At 40.9% G+C, this 27,447-nt stretch overlaps 1 protein-coding gene and 1 long non-coding RNA gene across 3 annotated transcripts in view; both read left to right on the top strand.

Annotated features, from left to right (window-relative positions):
- The window catches only part of RASGRF2 (Ras protein specific guanine nucleotide releasing factor 2), a 139,154-nt gene that overhangs the window by 38,558 nt on the left and 73,149 nt on the right, over window positions 1-27,447 (top strand). For both annotated transcript variants that reach the window (XM_035309818.1, XM_035309817.1), the window contains exons 2-9: window positions 7,572-7,678; window positions 15,995-16,142; window positions 16,785-16,874; window positions 18,613-18,866; window positions 20,064-20,143; window positions 20,591-20,784; window positions 22,392-22,501; window positions 24,475-24,593. In XM_035309818.1, coding sequence (XP_035165709.1) covers window positions 7,572-7,678; window positions 15,995-16,142; window positions 16,785-16,874; window positions 18,613-18,866; window positions 20,064-20,143; window positions 20,591-20,784; window positions 22,392-22,501; window positions 24,475-24,593 — 1,102 coding nt within the window. The remainder of the gene's footprint in view (window positions 1-7,571; window positions 7,679-15,994; window positions 16,143-16,784; window positions 16,875-18,612; window positions 18,867-20,063; window positions 20,144-20,590; window positions 20,785-22,391; window positions 22,502-24,474; window positions 24,594-27,447) is intronic.
- LOC118156066 lies at window positions 20,796-22,256 on the top strand. The gene is made up of 2 exons (XR_004746137.1): window positions 20,796-21,925; window positions 22,032-22,256. It is a non-coding gene; the product is annotated as an uncharacterized LOC118156066 (long non-coding RNA).

The raw sequence follows: 27,447 nt of genomic DNA, 5'->3' as shown, positions 1-27,447 counted from the left end.
CAGATGAGCTTTGGCCTTTCTAATTTTGTCCCTGCACAGCCTCGCAACATTCTTGTAGTCCCCCTGAGTGGCCTGCCCTCTTTTCCAAAGATTATAAACCCTCTTTTTTCTCCTAAGCTCAAGCCACAACTCTCTGTTCAGCCAGGCTGGTCTTCTTCCGCACCAGCTTGTCTTTGGGCACGTGGGGACAGATCGCTCCTGAGCCATTAAGATTTCTTTCCTGAAGAGCGCCCCGCCTTCCTGGACTCCTCTGTCTTTCAGAACCACCTCCCAAGGGACTCTGCCAACCAGTGTCTTGAACAGCTCAAAGTCAGCCCTCCAGAAGTCCAAGACAGCAGTTTTTCTGATCCCCTTCCTGACTTCGCCAAGTATCGAGAACTCTACCATTTTGTGGTCACTCTGCCCAAGACAGCCCCTGACCACCACACCTCCCACCAGCCCTTCTCTGTTAGTGAACAGAAGGTCTAGCGGGGCACCTCCCTGGTAGGCTCGCCAACCAGCTGTGTCAGGAAGTTATCTTCCACGCTCTCCAGAAACCTCCTGGACTGCTTTCTCTGGGCTGTGTTGTGGTTCCAGGAGATGTCTGGGAAGTTAAAGTCCCCCACGAGAATAAGCCCTGATGATTTCGCAACTTCTGCCAGCTGCCTGTAGAACTCCTCATCCATCCCCTCATCCTGGTTTGGCAGTCTATAACAGACCCCCATCAGGATGCTTCCCTTGTTGGCCTTTCCGCTGATCCTAACCCATAGCGACTCCACCTTGTCATTCCCAGCCTCAAGTTCGATGACATCATAATGCTCTCTAATATAGAGAGCCACTCCACCACCCCTTCCATGCTGCCTGTCCCTTCTGAAGAGCCTATAGCCAGACATTGCAGCACTCCTGTCCTGAGAGTGGTCCCACCACGTTTCCGTGATGGCAACCAAGTCATAGCCTGCCTGCTGCACAATGGCTTCCAGCTCCTCCTGCTTGTTGCCCATGCTGTGTGCATTAGTGTAGATGCACTTCAGCTGGGCCTTAGCCTTCTCCCCCAGCCTTGCCACTGTTCCCCCTGGCACACCTCCAACAGGCTTTGTTTCATCCCCGCCCCCCTTCTTACCTAGTTTAAAGCCCTCTCAGTGAGCCCTGCCAGCTCCTGGGCCAGGATCCGTTTTCCCCTTGCGGACAGTTGGGACCTGTTTGCAGCCATCAGGCCGGGTGCCGAGTAAAGCGCCCCGTGGTCAAAGAACCCAAAACTTCTGTGTTGGCACCAGCCTCTGAGCCACGTGTTTATCAGGTGGGCTTTTCGTGTCCTTTCTGAACCATTCCCTGCCACTGTAGGAATGGACGAAAACACCACCTGTACTCCCGCTCCGTCCGCTAACTGTCCCAGCCCCCTGAAGTCCCATTTGATAGCCTTCAGGCTTCTCTCATCAATGGTATCACTGCCAGCCTGGACTATCAGTAGTGGGTAGTAATCGGAGGGGCGAACCAGGTTGGGAAGCTTTCTGGCAACATCCCTGACCCTGGCCCCAGGGAGGCAGCAGACTTCCCTATGGGTAGGGTCAGGCCGACAGATAGGGCCCTCTGTTCCTCTGAGAAGGGAGTCGCCCACAACGATCACCCTTCTTTCCTTCTTGGTGGGAGCAGTCTTGAGGCATGGAGCAGACTTCCTTGCCCTAGGCTTCCTGGTTAAACTTCCTACCACACCCTCATCCACCGCTCTCTCAAGCTCCAGGGCCTCAAACCTGTTGTGTAAGGGCACCTGGGAAGGTGGGGCAGGTGGTGGGGGGCGTTTCCTGCAATGTCAAGCAGGGACATGTCTCCATTCCTCCTCAACTCCTAGGTCCCCTCTCTCTGCCCGACAGTGTCCGGGCAGGGAGTCCACCCCCATTAGGGGAGTCTCACCCCGGTGCCTCTCCTTCAGGCCTTGCAGGGAGTTGCTCCACCAGTCTATCTCCCGCTCGCACTCCCTGATGACCCTCATCCTTCTGCTCTCTTATCCACTTTAGGGATGCTGCCTTCTTCGAAAAACACTTTTTCCTTTCCTCCTCTTTCTGGAAACTTCATGAGTTAACATGTCCGTGAATAGTACAGGCTGGTACAGGATTTAGACAGTGGTTTGCTCCTTTTATTTCAAGGATTGTTGAAGAATCTTGTATTGCTGCAGTGATTGTCCTCTTTTGCCCAATAATTTCCTAGTGCTTGAGATTGCATACAGATTTCCAGACTCTGAAAATTTCCTTGGAAGTCAAGAATGAGAAATATTTCTTGCCTGTCTCTTTCAATCTTAATTAGTTGTCTCTCCCATCTCTTTTACCCTCAGAAGATTTTTAATGTGCCCTTATAAAGATCAGGTTGTGAATATAAGCCTTAATGATATAGCAAATGCTAAAGCTTCCTCATTATTTCATTTTGAAGACATGACTTTGTTAAGACAAAGTCATTGACTGCACCCTCAGTAAGTTTGCAGATGACAGCAAGTTAGGGGGAAGTGTTGATCTGCCAGAGGGTAGGACGGTCCTGCCTCTGGACCTGGACAGGTTGGATCTCATCCCATTGGCCTCGGCCAACGGGATGAGGTTCAACATGGCTAAGTGCTGCGTCTTGCATTTTGGCCACAACACCCCATGCAGAGCTACAGGCATGGGGCAGAGTGGCTGAAAAGCTGTGCAGAGGAAAAGGATCTGGAGGTGTTGGTCGATGCTTGCATGACCATGAGCCAGCAGTGTGCCCAGGTGGCCAAGAAGGCCAACAGCATCCTGGCTTGTATCAGGGATAGCGTAGCCAGCAGAATCAGGGAGGTGATTGTCCCGCTGTACTCTGCTCAGATGAGGCCGTACCTTGAGTACTGTGTGCAGTTTTGGGCCCCTCACAACAAGAAGGACATCAAAGCCCTGGAGCGTGTCCAGAGAAGGGCTACAAAGCTGGTGAAGAGCCTGGGACACAAGTCCCGTGAGGAGTGGCTAAGGGAACTGGGGGTGTTTAGTCTAGAGAGGAGGAGGCTCAGGGGAGACCTCATTGCTCTCTACAACTACCTGAAAGGAAGGTGTGGGGAGCTAGGGGTCAGCCTCTTCTTGCAGGTAACTGGTGATAGAACCAGAGGAAATAGCCTCAAGTTGCATCAGGTGAGGTCTAGGTTGGAAATTAGGAGACATTTCTTAGAAAGAGTGGTCAGGCATTGGTACGGGTTTTCCAGGGAAGTGGTGGCATCACCATCCCTGGGGGTGTTCAAGGAAAGGTAGGAGCTGGTACATAGGGACATGGTTTAGTGGGTGACATTGGTGGTAGGGTGATGGTTGGACCAGATGGTCTTGGAGGTCTTTTCCAACCTTGATGATTCTATGGTCTATTCTAAGACTCTTAATTTTCAGTATCAATCTTGGTATACAAAGTAACTTTTTCCCAGATGTTTCACATTTGTACTTGCCATTCTCTTCAATATGATGATTGGAATTTTCTTTTTAAATTCTTCTCAAGGTTCTGGCTTGAGTGATGGGATCAGAACTGCACATTAAGTCATTGACAGATCAGGAAATAACATTAGGTGGTCACTTCACACTTGACCTTTAAAAATGTGTTTGTTTATTTACTTTTAGTATACTATGAAGAAAATTAGTTTTATGTTTAATAAGGAAAGTTTAGGGAAAAGCAATGCATAGGCAAGTAGCCATTAGCCCACTATAATCATTTACAAGCTGTGGTGGTTTTCCCCTCCTCAAATGAGGAGGGGAAGAAGTAAAGGAAAGAACAACTCACGGGTTGAGATAAGGATGATTTAATTAAAGAGAATATATATATATATATATATATGTTATTAAGGAAATATTATTATTAATTAAACAATTCAACTAAAGGGAAAAAAGGGAAAGGGGAAGACGGAGGGGGGAAAGGGAGTAACTAAACAAAACAAGTAAAGGCTACGTGGAAGTGCAGAGGAAAGAAATTACTCTCTACTTCCCACAAATGAGCGATGCTTGACCACGTCCTTGAAGCAGGGCCTCAACGCACGTAGCCGGTGTTTGGGAGGAGGACAGATGCTCTCACAACAAGAGCCCACCCCTCCCCTCTTCCTCCTTTTTCCACCTTTTATTGCTGAGTGTGACATCATATGGTATGGAATATCCCTATGGTTGGTTTAGGTCAGCTGCCTGATGATGTTTCTTTCTCACTTTTTGCCCACCCCCTGGGAGGGTTAGAGAGAGTCCTGATGCTGTGCCAGCACTTCTCAGCAGCAGACACAACACCAATGTGATCCCACTGCTGTTCTAGCTACAAGTGCAGAGCGCAGCACTGTATGGGCTGCTGTAGTACCAATACTACATTTGGTAGTCACCTTGTGGAGTCCTTTGCAACATAATTTAAATGTTTATATGCTGTGCTGATGAAAGGATAAGATAGCAAAACCACTGTTGACACATGCATCTTTTATGGAGTACGAGTTTTTCCATCCAGGCACTGAAAGCTGACCAAATTTACAAGGAGCTGAAGGCAGAAGCTTGTAATAGGAGATGTCAGGCAGCATTATTATCTGTGGAAGTAGCTTTTCAGTCTGTGACATGTGGTAGCACCACTATGGGACGATTCGTGCTTATTCCTCTTGGTCCTCTGGTGTCTCAGTAACTTCAAATAGTTGCTTCCATTGTGAGTGTTGCTGCTAATTTACAAATGGAAAAGATGTGTTGGATTACCTCAGTGCTAGGGGACAAAAAGTAGTAAATAGATGAAACAGGCACAGTGATGAGTTATTAGGGGACAGAGTGGAGATGTCCTTTGCAGATTCCATGTGAGGTAGAGAGAAAAAAGTGATCTGCAGGACCACCCCTGTTTACTGGGAGAGTGCTGTCTGAGTTGGTGTGACTCTCACCTCATAAACAGCAAATACTCTTGTCAGTCACAAGGGAAACAGCATGCTGTTGTTGAGAAATTTAGTCTTTGGAGTGTTTGTATTGATGGAAAATCTACCCTAGTATGCTATGAAAGAGGTGTTAGTTATAGGGCATGTATTTTCATTTTAATCTTTTTTTTTTTTTTTTAGAAAGCATAGTAACATTAAGTCTTTTGCTGTCTTATTTTGAATACAGCTATTATCTGTACAACTTTATGAGGACAAAGTTATATATATTAATGCTGTCAGTAGAGAGTCCAGCATAATAATGAGTGGCATTGAAATGCTCTGGTGAACTACTTTCTGTCATGTTTTTAGTCTTGTTCCAGTCATTTCTCTGAAGCAGAAGTACTGATCAGCTCATTGCATGGTCTTCCCTTCTCACCATAGGAAGGAACTTTGAGTAGTGCTACGTACCAGCCAGAGAAGTGACATTCAGTAATGTTCCTCTAGTGGTAGTGTCCCTGTCTAGCATCAGCTTAGGAAAAGTTCTCTGCCATGATTATAAAAGCTTTTGTCTAACACTGTTACGAACAACCTTACGGAACTCTTTTTTTTTTTTTTTTTTTTTTTTTTTTTTTTAACGGAATTTAGATTTAAGTGAAAAGTGATTTATTGTTGAAAAAATGCAGGATTCGACAACTGAAAAAATTAGTCAAAATAAGGTTGTCCTTTGAATGATTTACTGAACCTTGGCTGTGCACTCAAGTAGTTTTCTTTCAGAAACTCAGCTGATCTGGGCCTGAATTTTCTTTGTATGGCCTATTAAAATGTGAATATTTCTGCTTATTTTGCCTTGCTCCCGTTGTTTTGATTGTCGGCTGCAGTATTTGTGGTCTTCTGTATGAAAAATGTTTTGTATACATGTAACAATTTTTAGTAAACAATACAATTCACAGATGAATAGTTTTCTTTTTTTTGTGGAATGCCATCATATGTACTTGTTACCTAAATGAAACCAAACATAGGACCATACTCAGAAGCTCAGAGGCAGATGGTTTTTGTAAATGTGAGGTCCCCAGGCACAAACTTAGATGCAAATACAGGTGCACACACAGTGCTGGTGCCAGTGCAGTGAATATAATTCACCAGGGGTGTATTGAACCTGCTCTGTACAGACTGTGCAGCTGACCTGTGTGTTGTGCCTGCACAGCAGGCTGCCAGGTGTTTAAGGAAGGGACAGTAAAAGACTAAAAAAAAAAACACTTTTTTTTTTTTTTTTTTTTTTTTCCTTAGGGACAGAATTCATTATAAATGTTGACAACATCTGCAGCCAATTCTCTGTATGTAAAATTTCATCCCTTCTGTTTCTGTTTATGCTTGCATTCCTCCTGCCTTGGAAATGGCTTTTTATTCTGAGGTGGTTTATATTTGCTTGATCCCTGGTACTGTGTTTGGCTTGGAGAGTTTTTTTTTTTTTTTTTTCCAGCTAAACTGTGGATTTGACAAGGAAAGCAGAATGTTTGTTGACATCACCTCAGGGGTTACTTACTGCTGTAAACAATGGCTCATGGAGTGGGAGAATGTCAATTGCATGCCTCACTTGCTGGCTGGAGTGAGTGTGGAGTTTGCTGTTGGATTCCAGAAAATAACTGCTGCCATGTGGTTACAGTCAGTTCCCTGTTAATTGCGATGATGAAGGAAGAGAGGTTAACAAATTGTAGATATTGAAGAAAACTGAATGGTCTGGTGAGGAGATGTTTGGCTCCAAGGCCTCCTGAATCACAATGAACCTAAAAACTGTGGGCTGTGCGGGGGCAGGCCCATCACAGGTGCCCCTACCTGTGAAAGAGCTGGCTTTCTAATGGCTGCATTTAAGGCATCTATTGAAATTACATATGTGTGTTTAGTTAGAACATTTTCTCACCTGTTTTCACATAAATTCGAATAATACTGTTTACTACCTGACTGTAAGTAACTTAAGAAATATGTTTTAAAGTAGATGACTGGAAGTTTTCCCTTCCCTCTTAGGCAAGACTACAATTACTACATTTTGAAAATGGCAAAAACTTCTTTGAAATTCTGTGTCCTACAGAACATACCACAGATGAAGTCCTTTATGTAAGAAATGCCATCAAAGCATATGACACTTCTTGTATGAACAGCATTTTCATATTAAAATAAATATATACATATATATGTGTGTGTGTGTGTGTTGCAATGATGATTATGGCTGAGGCTTCTCAAAAGAAGCGAAAACCATTTTTGGAGCGTGGGAGACAAGACCCTTGTCTTGTTCTTTTGCAACGGTGAAGAAATTATCTAGACTCAGTGCACATTCTTGTGATGAAGTCGTGTCATTACTGGATTTGGTATCCTTGTGATGGCATCAAAGAAAAATCTCAGCTGAAAAAGTGCAAGAAAAAAAGAACTACAGACACTCCACTGGCATTTGACACCCACTATTGTATTTGACTGTAGAAGCTACTGAGGGAATTATATTCTGTTGTCTTGTATGGGGAAGCTTAAGAACAATAACTTATGGTAAGTTTCACGAAAGCTATTACATCAATTCAGAGGAGAATACGTTACAGATTTATTTTCAGCTTCAGTCTGTGTTCCATGACTGGTAGCTTGAAACATGTTTTCCTAGGCTGGCAATAGCGTGCACTGAATTTTAAAAGTCAGATTATTTTTTGAAATTTTATATATCCATTTTGTTTAAAAGAGTTTCTGAACATTTTTTTCTTGTTTTAATTTGCAGTATTACTTTACTGTTCTATTTGGCCATGAAGGGCAGAAGCCACTGGAGCTCCGTTGTGAGGATGAAGTTGATGGAGATGAATGGGTAGAAGCTATTCACCAAGCTAGGTATGGAACCTGATCATTGATCTTAACCTCCATTTTATTACAAATAAGTTGATAGTAATTTCAAAATCTAAATTCACTCTCTAAACAAAAAGACATTTTACGGTGTATTAGATGTGTATTACCTGTAATTCATAGATATGTTACAGAAAAAATGTGTTTATTAGTTTGCGCATACAACGCAGTATTTTATCATTTGCAAGTGATTGTGTTCAGTTGGAATTTGTTCAAGAATGCCCTTTTACTGGAAACAACTCCTAGGGTTAGTGTCCATCAAAGGCAAAGTGTGCTATATAAATGAAGAAATAAGTGATCTGCCAAATGAATGAGTAAGTGTTCAAAAGCTCTTACACAGGAATAAGTATAAGAAAGAGAAGGTCAAACCATTATTATGATAAAATGTAAGAAATTCAATTTCTTCTTCAAAAATGAAGTTCTTATCAATGGTCAGTCTTGTGAACGGGGGCATAATAGTAGTAGTAGTGCTTCCAGCCATGCAGTAATATTTCCCTGAGAAAAGTGTGACTGGCAAATATGCAAGCTTTACAGTTTAATCTAAAAGAAAATCAGCTAACTGAAGTTTTGAGACATGGGTTGCAGAGGCAAGTGTCTTTGCTGAAATGCACTTTCTCCAGCCTCCTCTCTTACATACTAACCTCAGCTAATCTACAATACCATGGTAACGCACTAGGAAGAAGACGGTTTCTGAGTTGCTTAGGACCTAAGCCATGTAAACAGAAGTGCTTGTGTTTTATAACTAAAAAGATACAACACCAGAGAGCAGTTTTTAATTTAGATCCCTGAAGCTCTAGACCTTGTCTCCTCTAGACACCCAGTCTCTGGATCTTTATTGTTTTCTTAGCGTTGGCACATAACTGAACTGGTCTTACGGTTTCTTGGAAAGCACCTGCTGCGTTGTGGTACTACATGAGACATATTTTGCTTGGTAGCCCTGTCAATGAGCACATTTCAGAAATGGAGAAGATATGAGGTGTTGAGTTCTCAGACCGTAACACCAGCAGACAGTCCTATGTTGTTCAGGTGAGATGAGAGAACTGTTCACCTTGTTACTGAATTTGGGTCAATTTCTTTTGTGACAGCAAGGAAAGGAAGAAAGGAGCCTGCTTTTTCATACTAGTTTATTTTTTTGTTTTTTTTTGCCTTGTGGTAAGGGAAAGCAGGAGTCTGCAGTAGTGTGTTCCCTTTTCTGAGGATAGTTTTCTTCTTTTCTTTTGCCTGGTATGAAAGGCTCATAACCAAGAAGAGCTCACAACACCGAGTTAAAATTTCTTCTTGGGACATTCATTCCATAAAAATATCACACGCGAATTTTCATGGCAGCATTTAACAAAATATTAAGCCAGCTTTAAAGAACATGCAATTGAAAATATTGACAAACTTGCTCAGAAGAGGTTAGTCTTGAATTTTGCATCCACCAGATTGCTACCAGTGCAACATTCAGAAGACTGAATCTGTTTTAAGGAAGAGATCAGCGTGCTTATCTCCCTTGTACTACATAACTTTTCCACTATTTGTGCTTATCACCTGAAGTGACAGCTATAATAATATGGAACTATGGACATAACTGTGAGGAGTATTCTCAGGGCCCTATGTCATTTGAGGAATTTAATTTTTTTTTTTTTAATGTACTTTTCTTCATAGGTTTTAAATTTCTTCGTAAATTTTTTTGGAACTTGGTCATTGCTTTTCATGTTCTAGTGTTATATCTTGAGAAAATACTTGCAGACATCAAAATGTCTGTGGAAACTTAGCTGATGAAAATAGAGTGTTGGACACTGCTGTGGTTACCTTGTTATTCTGATGCTTTCTACTTCGGTGCAAATTGCTTTTATTTGCTTTGTGTTGTACCTAGCAGAAAACACCTGGGGCTGCATAATAGTTACCTGACCAAATAATAGTTACTTGAGTTTCACCAAAGATATATAAATATATAACTGAGAAGTGGAAATAATAGTTTTAGGCTATTCCCTAACATTTTTGACAACTTAAATAAATAAAAAATAATAAAACAATGTTGTCTCAGTGGTTAAATTTTCCTTCATCATAACTGCACAATTTTTGCTTGAGTTTGTCTGTATTTTTGATGTATGGGGAGAAGTTGCAGAAGCAACTTTTTGAGTCTCCAACTTTTTGAGACATAAAACGTTTCTGACCCTTCCCTCATACTTTTGTTTTGAATTTCTAAGTCATGATTTGTGTAGCCTTTTTAAGATACTTCTTTGCAGTATCTCAGATATCTTAGATAAAAATTTGAGGAGGTGTTAAGAACATTCCCCCTTACCATTAAACTGAAAATAGGCATGGGAATATTTTATTCTGGGTGAATACATCAGCGATGGTAATCCATGTTTTAGCTGAGACAAAGTAGGTTGGCTTTTTTGTGTTGTGCGTTTGTTTGTTTTGTTTTAGATTAATATATACAAAATCTAATTTTGGATTGCTTTTTATGACTTTTTGCCAAATGCATGTTTGCAGTCATCAGTCTCTTCCATGTGGTTTAACTTGCAAGTTACAAATGTAGACCTGAAAAAATAGCCCTTTCCATCTTATACACATGTCCCACTTTGGTAATTAGTTTTTTGTTTTGTTTTGTTTTGTTTTCTTTTTGTTTGTTTGTTTGTTTGTTTTGTTTTGTTTTTTGGATGCAAATAAATAATTAAAGCACTTTCTGCTGTGGCATTGCCTATTATTTCATGGAAGATTTCACTATGGGTGATATGTTGCCACTTTTCACTTGGGGTGTACTGTACATGCTCTTTGAAAGCTGTCAGGCTTTTTTGTGCTGCAGTCAGATTCTGCAGTGCTTATTTTCACCTCCATAGAGCCTCCTCCTCATCTGAGGGAGGGTGGCTTACCAGGTTGCAATGGGATATGCAATTCAACATATTCTAATGGGACTCCATTCATGTGAGCTACACCTGCACTCCTGCTTTTCACCGCTTTTTATTTTGTTTCAGTCCTCAGTGTTTCGAGTTTTCCATAATACCCAGAGTGGCGGAGTAATGTTTACTTTTTCCAAATTACACTTTGCTGGTGGATTTGTTCTTGGTAAACCCTGGCTCCTCCATCAGTGACTACATGTGGGATTTCTGTCTGGGGATTTTGTTCCAGAACTTGTTCTCTTACGAAAAACTCTGTTTCACCATCAGTATACTGAGACTGACTTTTTTCCTGCTCTTACACATTTTTCTATGGTTTTAATATTTTTTTTGTGTTTAACTGAAAACTTGTTAGATTTCATTTTTTAATGTGTATGCAGTACTCATCAAATTTATTGGTATTTTCTACTTTAGCTTATTGGAAAATCTTGAAGTATGCACCCCAGGCTGTAGTATGCTTTAAACCTGCACAAGCCCACATTGCTCCTGGAAGAAAAAGCTGTCATTCTGCTCAGTCAGCCATTCATTCGCACACCTTTACCAACCCTTCCCTCAGGCTCCCACAAGTGTGAACTTAATTGGGAAACTGATATGCACTAAAAAGAATGATGTGTTGCTTGTTTTTTTGCCAGCTTAGTTTTAATCTGTCTCAGTTCACTGGATCTGTTCACTACACATCCACACAGTACACCTGTGTTCACCACACAAGGAGAAGGGAAATGGATGGGTGAGATGTAGGAGAGCAAATGTGCTGTGTTGGTGAGAAGAGTGGGAGTGTTTCTTTCAGCTAGTTTACTGTTTAAAGCATATGATGAACTAACTAATATAGATGAACTAATATGATGAACTAACTAATATAGATGAACTAACTACTGCCCTCAAACTAGCAGTTCTTAAAGGAAAGGATCATTCTTCAGGTTTGTTGGCACACTTTACCTGATAATGCAGGGTATATTTCGCAGAGTATTTTGCAGACAGTTCTAAGCTCAGTGTGCTACCTCAGAGCTGCCCAGAAGCTCACAGCAAGTACCTTTGCTACTAATGCCTGCATACTGTACAGGTGATAATAAGAACAATTTTGTTGTTTCCAGTTGGCTGGGAACAGACCTGTAAGGATTTTAGTAATTCTTAGATCATGAGCAAACCTGTATTTTATCTGCCTTTCAAATAATGTCTGACTAGATCCACAGAACAAAATGACAGGGGTTGCTAGATCTGGTAGCTTGACAGAAGCAACGCTGCCTCTGCTTGTACCCAGGCTGAACCAGAGGTGAGCCTCAGCATGTATTCCCAACACAGATGAGCACACATGCAAACATAGCTGACTACACAGACCAGCACAGACATGCAGCACCCTCTCAGACATGGACATCACCAGCAGCCTTATCCAGTTTCCTTCCCTGGCTGATCAGGGTGAAGGTATGGTAAGTGGAAAAATATGCATATATACAACATGGATCCTTCAAATAAATAGCCTAGACATTCAGTCTGTCCAGGAACTGGCCCCAGATCCTTGGTCTCCCCTGTTGCTGGCAGCTGGAAATGTGCCTTCCAGGCCCCCCATCCCACTTCAGCTGCTGGTCCTCGCCCCCCCTTGCTGGGAGGTGTGGATCTCTCCTGTGACTGGCCATACACACTCAGCCTAGCTGGTATCTGGCCCTTGGATATGCTCATTTCCAGCTGTCACAGAGAAACACACGTTTGCAAATGCACTTCTTAGTCAGTCACCCAACCTTATGGTCTTCCCAGTAGCTGAACAGGATCTTCAGTGGCAGTGGACAACTTGCATACTGATGATCCCTGTTTTGCAGCCTCTTCAGTACCAAGCTTCCAAGGGCTAATCCAGTACACTGGGTAGCCAGGCGTGCGCATGCGCGCGCACACACACACACACACACACACACACACACACAATGCACGCACCCCTGCATCTCCAGGTGGTTACCGGCACTGCAGACACAGGGGCCATGGCCTGCGGTTCCAACTGCACATTGCCACATAGAGCTCCATGCACACATATAGAGAGTCCTCTGACCCAGGCGAACAGACACTGAGTTCAATGCAAAGACAGAAGACTGTTGATCAGGTGCAGGTGTACTGTATTAGCAGGTGTTGATCAGACAAGTGTACTGATCAGCAACCTTTCCACATGTTAATGTTTATCTCCTATTATCCCCATAACTGTCCACTTTTCTATTCTTGTTCTGTGAACTTCCTTGAGCTCTCCCTTTCCTTGCCCTTGGTTCCTCCTATAAACATGATATAATGAGTCTTGCACAATCCCAAAGTATGCTTCCTGTGTTGTGTATTTCATACCTCAACAGGGAAAAACCTTTTCAGCTTAAAATGTGATCCTGAGAGCTTTTCCAATGACTTAGCAATCGGCTCTGGGGCAGATGCGTTTTGCAGCAGAGCAGGGGATCGGACAGGCAGTGCTTTTTTTTTTTTTTTTTTTTTTTTCCAGCATTGAGGCCACTCAAGGCAGCCGAGGGAGCCGCCAGGACCCCGCAGCCCAAGCAAGGGAGGCTGACGAGGCGTAGGCGGAGCCAGCAGCGCCCCTCTACCCTGACGTTCAAAAGCAGTCCCTAGGGGGCACAGTGACCAAGACAGGTAAACAGGGCGTGGCTCGTCAGAAAGGCAGGGCCCAGCAGTTTGCAGGGCAGTTCGCTGGGGCAGGGCAGAGCGTTACCCCCTGCCCATACGAACAACTCAATTAACGGCTGTCTACCACTAGCTAGGCCACAATGGTCTACGCTAGGCAGAGAGCTCTCTCTGGAAAGTCTGTAACCACCCAGACTGACTGCCCGCTCACCAATGCGGCAGTTCAGGTCTCTGGGTGAAGGGAGTGTCTGAGCCTGTTGCTGCCGTCTGAGGGAGGCAGAGATACTGTGTGTGTGAGGTGCAAGCAGGTGGATGACTTGGTCCGCCTGGTGGCAGAACTCGAGGAGGTGGAGAGATTGACGGCCATCAGGGAGTGTGAGTGGGAGATAGACTAGTGGAGCAACTCTGCAAGGCCTGAAGGAGAGGTATCAGGGTGAGACCCTCCAAATGAGGGTAGACCCCCTGCCCTGTTGCTTTCGAGCAGAGGGAGGGGACCTAGGAGTTGAGGAGGAATGGAGAAATGCCCTGTTCGACCTCATAGGCAATACCCCCCCCCCCCCCTCTCACCGGCCCCATCCCAGGTGGCCTTACACAACAGATTTGAGGCCCTGGAGCTTGAGAGACCGGTGGGTGAAGATGTGGTAGAAAGTCTACCCAGGAGGATGCCTAGGGTGAGGAAGTCGATTCCACGCCTCAAGACTGCCTCCACCAAGAAAGATAGAAGGGTAATCATTGTAGGCGACTCCCTTCTCAGGGGAACGGAGGGCCCTATTTGTCAGTCTGACCCTACCCGTAGGGAAGTCTGCTGCCTCCCTGGGGCCAGGGTCAGGGATGTTGCCAGAAAGCTTCCCAACCTGGTTTGTCCCTGTAATTACTACCTCTTTTGATAGTCCAGGCTGGCAGTTATAATGTTGAAGAGAGAAGCCTGAAGGCTATGAAACGAGACTTTAGGTGACTGGGATGGTTAGTGGATGGAGCGGGATGGTACAGGTGGTATTTTTGTCCATCCCTACAGTGGCAGGGAGGGGTACAGAGAGGACACGGAAAGCCCACCTGATAAACACATGGCTCAGAGGCTGGTGCCAATACAGATTTTTTTTTTTTTTTGACCACGGGGCGCTTTACTCAGCACCCAGCCTCATGGCTGCAGACAGGTCCCATCTATCTCTAGATATCTCTATCTATCTCTCTTTCCCCTCTATCTAGGGGAAAACGGATCCTAGCCCAGGAGCTGTCAGGGCTCATTGAGGGCTTTAAACTAGGTAGGAAGGGGGACAGGGCTGAAATAAGGCTTATTAGAGGTGTGCCAGGGGGGAACAATGGCAAGGCTGGGGGAGAAGGCAATGGCCCAGCTGAAGTGTGGGGTCTCAAGAGAGCAGAGAAGATGGGGAGAATCCCCTCCCTCACCCTGCTGCCCACGCTGCTTTTGGTGCAGGCCAGGATATGGTTGGCTCTTTGGGCTGCAAGCACACACTGACAGCTCATATTCAGTTTTTCAACCACCAATACCCCCAGGTTCTTCTCCACAGTGCTCCTCTCAACCTACTCATTGTCCAGCCTGTATTTGTGCTTGGGATTGCCCCAGCCCAGGTGCAGGACCTTGCACTTGGCCTTGTTGAACTCCATGACATTCGCACAGGCCCACCTCTCAGGCCTGCTCAGGTCCCAGCATCCCTTTCCTCCAGCGACTCGACTACACCATGCAGCTAGGGTGAGTGGTTAATTATTTAACACTGGAGGAACAAGCTCCCAGAGGCCAAGTGAAGAGGCTGTATGTGTCTGTAGATTTTGCTGAATCATTGCCAGCAAACAAGCACTTCATAGAACTATACTTTTTCACACATTTAAATTATCTATGTCAGAGAGATTGAATCACATGAAAGATCAGTCTGGTGAAGATGTTGAGTAGGAACATCTGATTTCTTCTTTATGTGAAGTTGTAAACAGTACTTCCTATATGATCACAGAATGATTTGGGTTGGAAGGGACCTTAAAGACCATCTAGCTCCAAACCCCCTGCCATGGGCAGGGACATCTCCGACCAGACCATCCAGCCTGACCTTGAACCGCTCCAGAGATGGGGCACCCACAGCTTCTCCCTCTGAGTGAAGAATTTCTTCCTAACCTCTAATCTAAATGTCCCGTCTTTTAGTTTAACGCTATTGATGCTCATCACAGCTCTGATTGTGATATTTAATTGCTCTAGGGATACTGTCCCTTTTCAGGAAAATATTAATTGATGGAAACTAGCTAAAAGATTAAAAAAAAAAAAAAAGACTTAAAAAAAATGACTTAAAGTACAGTTCCTGTTACTAATTAGATTAAATGCATTTATTTGAGTAATATCAAACTGACCTCAACAATAAAATAGGTATTAGAAACCAAAATAATAATGTTGAAGGTTATGATGGGAATTCTTCCTTGAAGAAACCTGAGAGACAGAATTCAAAATAGTTCAGATGAAGTATAAAATACTTCATTCAAAAAAGAGCAGCCCTTAAAATAATTCAAGAAATTGAATGAATAGAGTTCTTGAGCTTAACCTGAAAACAGAAGCTTTTAAAAAGATCAGCGCAATTACCTTGCTCTTGGTTCTGGGATAGTGGATACTGCTGACTCCTATCTCTAAAAAGATGACTGAACACTTCATAGGTTTACACTATTTATGACCAAGCTATTAATTTTATATTAGGTCAAACAAAAACAATTTTGCAGATTTCTTGGCATTCATGTGATGTTTATTCTTTCAATATTCTATAAGGAAATACGAAAGACAACATCTGGCTACTTTTACTAAATTGAATGCTTTCCTTTTTAGTTATTCAGATATACTGATTGAAAGGGAGGTACTGATGCAGAAGTATATTCATCTTGTGCAAATTGTGGAGACTGAAAAGATTGCAGCCAATCAACTTCGACATCAGCTTGAAGATCAAGACACAGAAATTGAAAGACTTAAATCTGAGGTATTTGGCAGAGTCATCAAGCAACCAATCAATTGTAATGTTTTGCTATGTGCGTTCTAATAATTTTTAATATTTCTGTAATATTTGCAAAAATAACAGTACCCAGTAAGGTCTACATGTAATAGTCCTCCTATGAACCCTTGCCTAGATACTTTTCTTAGAAATAGTATAGACAGAAAATCTTATTGGATTACTACATTGTCAGAATTTAAGATGACATGTTGCTTTGCAATATTGACCCCACTGATGGTGTTATTTCCTACCTGTCGTCACACATGGAATTTGGTCCTCTAAACACCGTCTGTGGTTGTGACATTATTGTGGACCATTCCAAGCTACTCTATTTCATTGAGTGTTAAAAGTGTTGCAGTTCAGAGCTGAGAAGGTCTGAAAGACACACTTCATTCCGAGAGGAGAACCAGCTCTCTTTTGGTCCTTCAGTAATCTGGATCAAAAGCCTTGCTTGTTTTCTGAGGACCATGTTTATATCCCTGTGACCAAAAATGTGCTTGTCATTCCATGCAGCTTTAACAGTCTTTAGGAAGAGCTTTAGAAGAAGAGGAAATGATTTTTCTATTAGTTTTGTAGCAAGGAACTTAATTACATTGAAAAAAACATTTAACGAATGGTTGTTTTTGTCAGATTATAGCTCTCAATAAAACAAAAGAAAGAATGCGACCTTATCAAGGCAACCAGGAAGATGAGGATCCAGATATTAAAAAAATTAAAAAGGTAAATATGTTGTTCTGTGTTTGAAAGGAGAAAAATGGGATGTGGGAGGTTGCTTGTGTATTTTAGTCTGTCTAATTTTGCATTCAGGTACTGTTTGATTAAGTACACTCAACTGTCCAGATGTCTTTTGCCCTGACCCTACTCAAAACACTTAAATTATATCAACTTAATATGCTTCAGGGGCTATTTATCCCTGAGTGTCTTTGTTAGTTAAGTATTCATTTTTACTTTGTATATATTCAGTTAATGATAGAAAGTTGGACTTTGCATTTGACTGCTTATGAAGAGTGAAATGCAGTCATGGGCTATGTCCTCTGGGAATCAAGTATGTAGTACCTTTATACTCCTTTCTTATAAAAATGCTTATAAAGATATAAAAAAACAGCTTACATTTTGTCACTGCAGATGGAATACATATACTGAAAATGCAGAGAGCATTATTGTTTCAGGTTGCCTGCTGGTCTGTTTGATGCTGATGGTGCTAGGATAATATGGCCAGTGTTTTTAGTATCAGGGAAATAATTGACCCAAACTGTATGGTATTTACATGCATAGCTTTTGATAATACTGCTTAAGGCTGGATAAAACCAGCCTCCACAACACTGCCCATAGCTTACTCCTACAAATCCTAATACATGAGCATGAATGGCAATCATGCTTGAAGATGTGGTCCTTTATCTGTCACACATATTTTCACAGTCTCCAATCTCTTAAATTACATAATTTCTTTTCTGCTATATGGACTTGGTTTCCGTAACCATTTCTGGGTCACATAGTCTGAGTCAGGTATTGAGCTGGTTCCCTTGTATGAATTTTCTTTTTCATACAGATTAAACATCGTAATAGAGCCAGAAATGCATCTTTTAGTACAAGGAGAGTTCTGATTCTGATTCACTGCATTCTACATCTTGATCGTTTTGACAATTAGGACTTTTTTTTTTTTTTTTTTTTTTAGTTGTTTATTCAGAGTAAACTGTTACCAATGAAATTTTCCATTTCTTTTTCAAAATGAATGATCATCACATAAAGGTCAAGGAAAAGACATAATGAAGTTTTCTGTGACCAGAAGTAGACCTTTTCTGTAGTCTTTCATCCACTTGTAACTTCAGTGGATATTATGCCTAAGTAGATTTTTCTCTGACATAGAGATACCTCTTAGGAATGTCCAAAATCTGACTTTTCTGAGTAATAGTATTGCTGGCCTAGGTGTCTGATATTAAACAGTATATGTAGCTTTAAATACAAACAGTAAGTAGTATCTATACAAAACAGAAAGAAAACGGAGGGTAGCAGCTTTTTCAGAACTATTTCAAAGCTGATATCAAAATCTGTCTTGAAATGTTTTACATGAAATATGAAATATTTACATACAATATGATTTGGGGCAGAAGAAAGTGAGAAATATGTAAGGAGAGGTGAAAGAAGTTAAAATAACCTGTGCAGTGTATAGGATAGTTGTGCTGACAGGAAGAATATGTGAAAAGGTACAACCTTTGAGCCTGCAGTAAAAGGTACTTTGATATGTACATGTTTGCGCAACAGGTCTACTCTTACTAATAAGTAGATAACTAAAAAATATAAATCAGGAACAATTACGGATCAGTAATGTTTTAGAGGACAATAGATTTATTATTATTATTATTTTTTGACAGAAGCATTTCACACAGAAGGTAATTTCTGCAGTGAAAAACTTATTTTAAGTCATCTCATTCTTCTTTTCTACTTGGTGCCTTTTTAGGTTCAGAGCTTTATGCGGGGCTGGCTATGTAGAAGAAAATGGAAGACTATTGTCCAAGATTATATTTGTTCTCCTCACGCAGAAAGTATGAGAAAAAGGAATCAGATAGTTTTTAACATGGTTGAGGCTGAATCTGAATATGTGCATCAACTTTATGTTCTTGTGAACTGTTTTCTGAGGCCCTTAAGAATGGCTGCAAGTTCAAAGAAGCCACCTATCAGTCACGATGATGTTAGTAGCATTTTCCTCAACAGGTAGGTTGTTTGTTTTTTTCTTTTTTAGTTGCTTTTGGGGATTTCTCTGACCACTTCTTCCCATTCTGCTTGAATTTTCAGTAGTGAAGATTGGAATTTGTGTTTTTTTGTTGTTCTTCTGATGTAAGTAATGTGACTGAGGTGGACCACATTACTTTAGGGTAAGAGTCAAGGTGCTGTCTGTGATGCTGTTTGAAGCCAGTTAGTCCTCCGTGCCTCCTTACATTCTTTGTCTTCTTTGCTAGAGGAAGAAGAACACAGATAATGCCTCATGGGGGCAGTTCTCTTAAATTTTCTGTCACCTTTCTTCTTTCCTTTTCCCTTAAGAGAGCAAAAATGGACTTAATGGTCTCATATGATCCAGATAAGACCCTGGGGTTGACTATGTCATATTTCCTATCTGCTTTTGTCATGCTTAAGGAATCTTCTCTCTTGCTTTTCTGTTCATATCGTACAAAAAAAAAAAAAAAAAAAAAAAAAAAAAAAAGTATTCTTTGCATTAAGCATCCAAGTGCTCTTGTAATGAGTAAGCAAAAAATAAACCAACAGGCATCTAGAATTTGAAACAGGATTGAGATTGCATCCAAGTCTGCCCCAAAATTCTAAGAAAAAGAACATGGTCCTTTAGTTATGAGACAGGCTTCCCTTTCATAACAGTGTATGCATAATCACTTCACTCTTCATGGTTTCACTTAAAATTGGGATGCCTCTAATGCTGATTTTGCTGACCTCATGAGCTAAAGTACAATGTTAAGGTTCATGTTACAGAAAAGTTCTAGAATTCATATTTTTAAGAACAGCAAGTAAGAATATAGATGACTACCGCTGGCTAGAGGTTTTCTGCATCTTATTGATCCTCCTAAATACTGAATGCATTGTCAAGGGTAATCTATTATTTAACCTGTGTGGAATATGTTATTTAATAGATGCTTTTATTTAAAACACTAAGCTGTTAGAATATGCTTTTTACAATAAATACTACAAATTTTGTAAAGATATTATACTAACAATTTTATACAGTATAATAAAATGAAGCATTTACCTCTATAATAATGACTGTCTTATATTTTTTTCTACCAAAGTGCAAAATACACTAATATCTATGAAGGTATGTATGTTCCTCTTTGAATCACAAATGAGAAAATAGACCTGTATTGTCTTTTTTTTTTTTTTTTTCTTTAAATACTTGTTTTTCAGTGAAACAATCATGTTTCTTCATGAAATATTTCACCAAGGTTTAAAAGCAAGAATAGCTAATTGGCCTACTTTAATTTTAGGTAAGTTACTGTTTTTTCTCTAAGGGTACAATTTCCTTAATTATTTTTGAAATCACAGTGACTGTTTTTTTTTTGTTTGTTTGTTGGTTGGTTTTTAAAGATAATGTCCTTTTTGAGTGGAAAGCATTTGCAGAAGTAATACCGTGTGATCTGGTGTAGTGAGTGTTTCATGTGAGCAGTAATAAATATGACTCTCTTAAGTCCATATATGAGAATGCCTCTGGGTTAGCCTCTACGCTAAGCATTGTTTAGACATGGGCCCCTGAATTTTCAGTGAGCTGATAGCTCAGAACAACTGTATTTTGGCAGGTGGAAGAACCAAGTTTAATGCTTCTAAAATCTCAGTACTGATTACAGTAGTTCACTTAGAACATGGTAGTTTCTTTAAAAATAACATTCCAAGAGATGGGTAGCTGGAAAAAAAAAGCATTTCTTGACTTTTTCTAGCTGACATTTTTGACATTCTGCTGCCAATGCTGAACATATATCAAGAATTTGTTCGGAATCATCAATATAGTCTACAAGTACTGGCAAACTGTAAGCAAAACAGAGATTTTGACAAACTCTTGAAGCAATATGAAGCCAACCCAGCATGTGAGGGGCGAATGCTGGAAACTTTCCTTACTTACCCCATGTTTCAGGTAGTCTCTGTACATTTTTTTACTGTTTGTTTTAATTGTTTGGTTGAATCATTTTGTGTTGCTGAAATTATGATTGATAGAAGATGCTTTTTGCTTAACTAAAGTAGTCTCATGCAAATTAATTTAGTTTACATTTATTTATTACACATATTATATGGAGATCTTTTCTCCCACTGCACTGATTCAGCTCTATCCAGAATCTTGTGTATGTTCAAGGAGAATGTTAGATAAGGACTAATGCCAAAAGACTGAAAAAGAAAAGCTGAGAAACAAATTTTCAACTTCTGATCTGCTGTGGGGATATGCAGCAATATAACTAGTGTAACCAGCTAGAACAACCACAAGCATTCTACAAGGAATACTCTTGGTAACCACTTTGTTCTCCAGTCACCTGGTATTTGAAAAATGAAAAATATTCTGCAAAAGTTTTGAAAACTATTAGCCTTCTGATACTTTGTCTTGATCTGCCTGGATTAATTATTTGCAGCTGTTTTCATAGGTCTATGAAATGCTAGTTCATTGATTTAGTGATTTATATATTTGACATAAAAATTTACTCATCATGACAACAGTGAACCCCCTCAGTTTCTTCAATTACTGAAAAAACAAGTAGAGAAAAAAAAGAAAAAAAAAGTTGGGGGGGGTCACTGACATTTGTGGTAGTTCTAGTCAGCCATATTAACCTAAAGGCCGTTACCACCTGTAACAGTGCCTTTGTTCAGCTTTGGGTTTGTATATCATAAAGTTTGGGTATCTTTTAGTTGAAAAAATAATTTAAGAAAAATATTGGGATTTTAGAGAGGAAAGAGAAATTAGGATATGAAACCTTTCAATATGTGATGGACAGTGTCAGTGCTGAGGACTTTTCACTTCAGCACAAGAGAACACACCTCTCCACTTTCTAAATGACTTTTACTCTGTAAAAATAAGTTTACTGTAGTATCACTTGGTTTTGTTTAACAATTATGAAACTGCTTTAAGTGATGACAAAGTGAGTCAGTGTCGTTGTTCTTCTATTTGGCATTTAATGTTCATTAGTACAATGCGAATTCTTTCATCTGTACGCTAATAGGAGCATGTATCCTATCAATCCTATCAAATTGTGGGAAGGTATATATGGATCTCCCAGAGAGTTCTGAAGGTTTTGGTACTGAACTGGTATTTTCAAAGTCATAAAAAAATCTAGATGCATATATCCTATCAAAATTATGGGAAGGTATATATGGATCTCCCAGAGAGTTCTGAAGGTTTTCTGTGTTGGCACGTGGATAGCAGCATGAAAAAATGAAATTTATGTCATATTTGTCACTGCCTCTGACCTGAATTTTTTCTTAAAATGTAATAAATGAAAGTTGTGTTTCCTCAAACTGAAAATGTACCTATGCATATACAGCCTCTGGCACCCAAAAGTTTAGCATTTTTCGCAGTTTTATTTATAGTTTATGTATAATTACTTACCTGTGGATATATGTTAAAAAAAAAAAAAAAGAAAAAAAGGCCATGTTTGCAAAACTTCAGTGACCAATATAATAGTTAATATTTAAGAAAATGCTGTAATGGAATTATTCTTTATGGATTTGCTGATTCTATACCTAATTTATTTTAAGATCCCTAGATATATTATAACACTACATGAACTTCTGGCTCACACACCACATGAACACATTGAACGAAAGAGCCTTGAATTTGCTAAATCTAAACTGGAAGAACTTTCAAGGTAAGTCTTTTCACTTTTTTTTTTTTTTTTTTTTTTTTTTTTTGATAATCCTGCATCAAAGACTCTGAAATGAAAAATCAGTTTTCTTTGTTTTGTTTTGTTTTTTGTCCTTTTCTAAAAAGTTATCTTAAAGAAACGGAAGTAAACCAAACCAGAATAAAGATAACCAAAGCCAAAATACTAATACTTTGGCTCTTCTGTGTTTTTTTTCTTTTTTTTTGGCTAACAAATCTACAAATGTCTCCTTGTATTTTGGGTAGGGGAAAATGGAGCTGCTATAGAAACTACCTACCCTTGGGTTATGAGCAAAGTATTTTTCTTTATATATACGCATGTATGTATTTTTTCACATTTTTTTTTTTTTTTAATGGGCATTTTTGATATTCTGTGAGAATGGGGATCAGTCAGGGTCTCAAAAACTACTGAGTTCTCAATCTGTGTTACAGTTTGCGTGTGTTAATGAAATAACTGATCTACATATATGCCTTAAATAATACCAGATAAACAGAAGCTAAAGAATATATTTTAAGAATTGGTGCTTGCTGTAAAAACTTGCAAAATGAATCTCTTCCTAGAAATTCCAGGCCTTTCTTAGATGTTTCTCTCTGTCAGCCCAGTAAGCAATTTGGTTGCTATCTCTAGGCAATACAGCTTTCTGCTGTGTAGAAGAGAAATGCTGCATGAACTCTAGGACATATGCCTTGAATATCTGGAGTATTCACCAAATAAATACTTATGAAATATGTAGTTGTAAACCAGTGATTGCTTTGTAGCTGTTGCATGCTTTTGACTGTTCAGTTTTTTAAGGCTTCTAAGTCCTAGTAACTATGTTGTGCAAACTACCCACTAATTTGGAGCTTGTTATTTTTTCCTTTTTGCCATACTCTATCTTCAACAGAGGCAGCTTTCTGAGTCATCTACAGGTCACATCCTGTCACCTCTTCAAGCTTGGGCTTCTTAAAGGGTTGGGCAGGCAGTGGCTTTTATAAAAGTGTCTGTGTCTGTGTTTGATTCCTGCAGTGTTTAGCAAGATCTTCCATGTTATGAAGCCATTTGAAGCAGAGAAGAGCATCTCCTTTCCATTTAGTCAAAGCATAGAATTTCTATGGTTAGTGTTATACATGCAATCAGATCAAATAGCTTTGACTCCGCTTCTTCTCATAGGTCAGAGTTCATTGCTAATCTAACAGATTCATCCCTGAATTTTCAGAATTGGAGGCTTATATTGACTGATCCTCCTTTTCTCATAAGGCAGGTAGTACAGACCACAAATATTAAACGTTTTGACTCATTTATTATAGATTTGAGAGAAGAGTAGCTTTCGTATAGTACAGTCAAGTCCCAGGTCAGGAATACCACAACACCATCTAAGCTTCTGTGTTGAGTTCAGTTGAGTTGGAAAAAACTATACTTCTCTGTGTAAGGGGAGGATACCTATGAAAAGAAGTGGAAAAAGTTTGGAGATGAGCCATTGAAGCTATGATTGTTGTAGGAAGAGATGAGGAAGTGAATGGTACATTCAAATGTAAACTGAAGCAGAATAGGGTGAGAACCTAAAATCAAGGGCAAAGTGTCCAAAATGTGTTATATAAGTAATACAAAGAACTAGAAAACATTTCCAGTTTTGTGGTAGACTATTTTATTACGGATCAAGATGCACTCTTGTAGCAGCTGTGAAGAGTTTTTAGCTTGGTGGCTTCTGTCAGGTGTGTTCAGGAAAAGTCTAAAAACAACTCTGCCAAAATAGGTTCTGCTGAAAAAATGAAATGATTGCAACAATCATTTGAAAGGGGGGAAAAAAACAAGAAACTTACTCAGAAGTAATCATGTACTGCATGTATACATCTGTTTTGTGGTAAAGGACATTAGCTACTTTTTGTGCATACACTAAATATGTGCAAGTGAAAATAGACACAGCAGGTGTGAGATATATTTCAGGGAATTTAAAGTGCATTTTGTATTGTGTCTGACAGGGTGATGCATGATGAAGTGAGTGACACAGAAAACATCCGGAAGAATCTCGCCATAGAAAGAACAATAGTAGAAGGCTGTGATATTTTACTAGATACTAGCCAAACTTTTATACGCCAAGGTAAGACATTCTCCTCTAAAGCTATATAAATAATCATGAAAAAATTCTTTAAAAACAGCAGGATTCACTTTGCCATCATTGGGTAGGTCACTGTACTAGGCACAGCTGACATACTTAACAGTCCATGTAGGATAAGTCACAAAATGTTAACAACAGATGACAGCTAAATTGGGGCTATAGCTGACCCCCACTTCTGTGCTGTTTTCTTGAGGAACCATGAAAAAAAGCAGCACAGTAATGGTAAAGCATCCATGGAACAGTAATATGCACACTGTCTGGACTGTGATCTTCAAAGAAATTATCTACAGCTCCACAGAGACCAGGGCTGCCTGGCCAGTTAACATGCCAAAGCCAGCGGATGCCAACATTTGGGCAAAAGTGCAAGAGAAGCTTGACGCTTTGTCAAATGATAAAGTGATTGCTAAAACAGAAAATAGCCGTCAGTTGTTCCTATTTTTCTCAGTGCTTCAGAAACATCTCAAAATTGATCCTGGCAGAATAGGTACAATACCTGAACATACTCACTCTGTCCCCTGAGATGTACTTTTTTGGGCTTCAGTAGAAGTTCAGGATAGATACAAAAAGCAATCCTACAAGAAGAGGTTATGAAAAAAAAGAGATGTCTTTTTCTTTACATAATAATGTGTAAGAAATCAAGCAGAGACGGCAGGAAACTGGGATGGCTGAGTAAGACCTGTTGGTCAGAATGAGGTGCAAGAAGAAAATGCAGAGTCAATGAAAGCAAGGACATGTGATCTGCAAAGAGTACAAGGATGCCATCCAGATGTGCAGGGATGGGATAAGGAAAGCCAAGACACGGATGTAATTGAGCTTGGCAAGGGAAGCAAAAAATAACAAGAAGAGATTCTACAGGTACATTGGCCAGAAATTAAAGGCCAAGGAGAGTGTTACCTGTCTGACAAAGGAGAGGGGAGAACTGGTAACAACAGACATGGCGAAGACTGAGGCACTCAACAAGTTCTTTGTCTCAGACTTCACTGCCAGTCAGGCATCCCACGGCTCTCATGTCCCTGAATCTCTACACAGGGACTGGGGGAAATAAGTCCCTCCCACTGCAAGTGAAGAGCAGGTTTGTGAGCACCTGATGAAACTGAAGAGGTACAAGTCTATGGGGTCTGATGCCATGCATCCCAGTGTCCTGAGGGAATGGGCTGATGGAGTTGCCAAGCCTCTCTCCATCAGATTTGAAATGTTGTGGCAGTCAGGTGAAGTCCCCAGTGACTGGAAAAAGGGAAATATCACTCCTGTTTTTAAAACAGGTAGAAAGGAAGACCTGGGGAACTACAGCCTGGTGAGCCTCACCTCTGTGCCTGACAAGATCATGGAACAGATCCCCCTGGAAGCAATGTCAAGGCATATGCAAGACAAGAAGGTGATTCAAGACAGCCAGCATGGCTTCACCAAGGGCAAATTTTGCCTGACTGATCTGGTGGCCTTCTATGATGGAGTGGCTGCATTAATTGACAAGGGAAGACTGACTGATGTCATCTACCTGGTCTTCTGTAAGGCCTTTGACACAGTCCCACATGACATCCTGATCTCCAAATTGGAGAGAGATTGATTTGAAGGGTGGAGCATTCAGTGTATAAGGAATTGGTTTGAAGGCTGTACCCAGAGATTTGTGGTCAATGTCTCTGTGTCCAGGTGGAATCCCTCAGGGCTTCCATCTTGGGACTGGTGGTTTTTAGTATCTTCATCAATGACATAGACAATGGGATTGAGTGGACCTTCAGCAAGTTTGCAGACAACACCAAGCTGAGTGGTGCAGTTGATCCAACAGATAGAAGGGATGCCATCCAAAGGGACCTGGAGAAGCTTGAGAATTGGGCCCACATGAACCTAATGAGGTTCAACAGGTCCAACTGAAAGATGCTGCACCTAGGTCAGGGAAATCCCAGCCATGAGTACAAACTGGGAGAAGCAGCCCTGCAGAGAAGGACTTCAGGGTTCTGGTGGAAAGAATCTCGACGTGAGCCAGCAGTGTATACAGAGGTGTGACCAGCTGGTCAAGGGAGGTGATTCTCCCCCTCTTCCCTGCCCTTGTGAGGCTTCACTTGTGGTGTTGTGTCCAGGCCTGGGATCCCCAGCACCAGAAAGATGTGGACGTGGTATACTGGGTTCAAAGGATGGCCCTGGAGGTGATCGGAGGGTTGGAGCACCTTTCCTGTGAAGAAAGTCTGAGAGAGCTGGGGCTCTTCAGCTTAAAAAAGAGAAGGCTCTGGTGAGACCTCATTGCACCATTTCAATACTTAAAGGGAGCTTATAAAAAAGATGGAGAGTGACTTTTTACATGGGCAGACAGTGATGGGACAAGGAGGAATAGCTTTGAGCTAAAAAAGGGGAGATATAGATTAGAGGTCAAGAGGAAATTCTTTACTCAAAGAGTAAAGAGTTGGCACTGTCACAGATTGCTCACTGTCTTGAGGCACTGTCACAGATTGCCCAGAGAAGCTATGCGTGTCCCATCTCTGGAGGTGTTCAAGGTCAGATTGGATGGGGCACTGACCAACCTGATCTAGTGGATGGCATCCCTGCCTATGACACGGGATTGGAACTGGGTGATCTTTAAAGTCCTTTCTAACCAAATGCTATGGTTGTATGATTCTGATGTAGAATAAATTCTAATAAAATGGAGTTAGCAAAAAGAGAGAGGAAATATACCACATACTTTATTCTCAGTGGTTTCGGAAACTGTTCCCATTGAAGCTTAGATATAGCAGATCAGCGGAAGTGATCCTTCCTCTCTACTCAGCATTGGCAAGGCTGGAGTATCTGGAGTACTGTGTCCAGTTCTGGGGGGGGGGGGGGGGGGGGGGGGGGGGGGGGGGGGGGG

The sequence above is a fragment of the Oxyura jamaicensis genome, chromosome Z (genome assembly GCF_011077185.1).
Source record: "Oxyura jamaicensis isolate SHBP4307 breed ruddy duck chromosome Z, BPBGC_Ojam_1.0, whole genome shotgun sequence".
Lineage (NCBI taxonomy): Eukaryota > Metazoa > Chordata > Aves > Anseriformes > Anatidae > Oxyura > Oxyura jamaicensis.
This window is presented reverse-complemented; position numbering and strand designations above follow the sequence as displayed.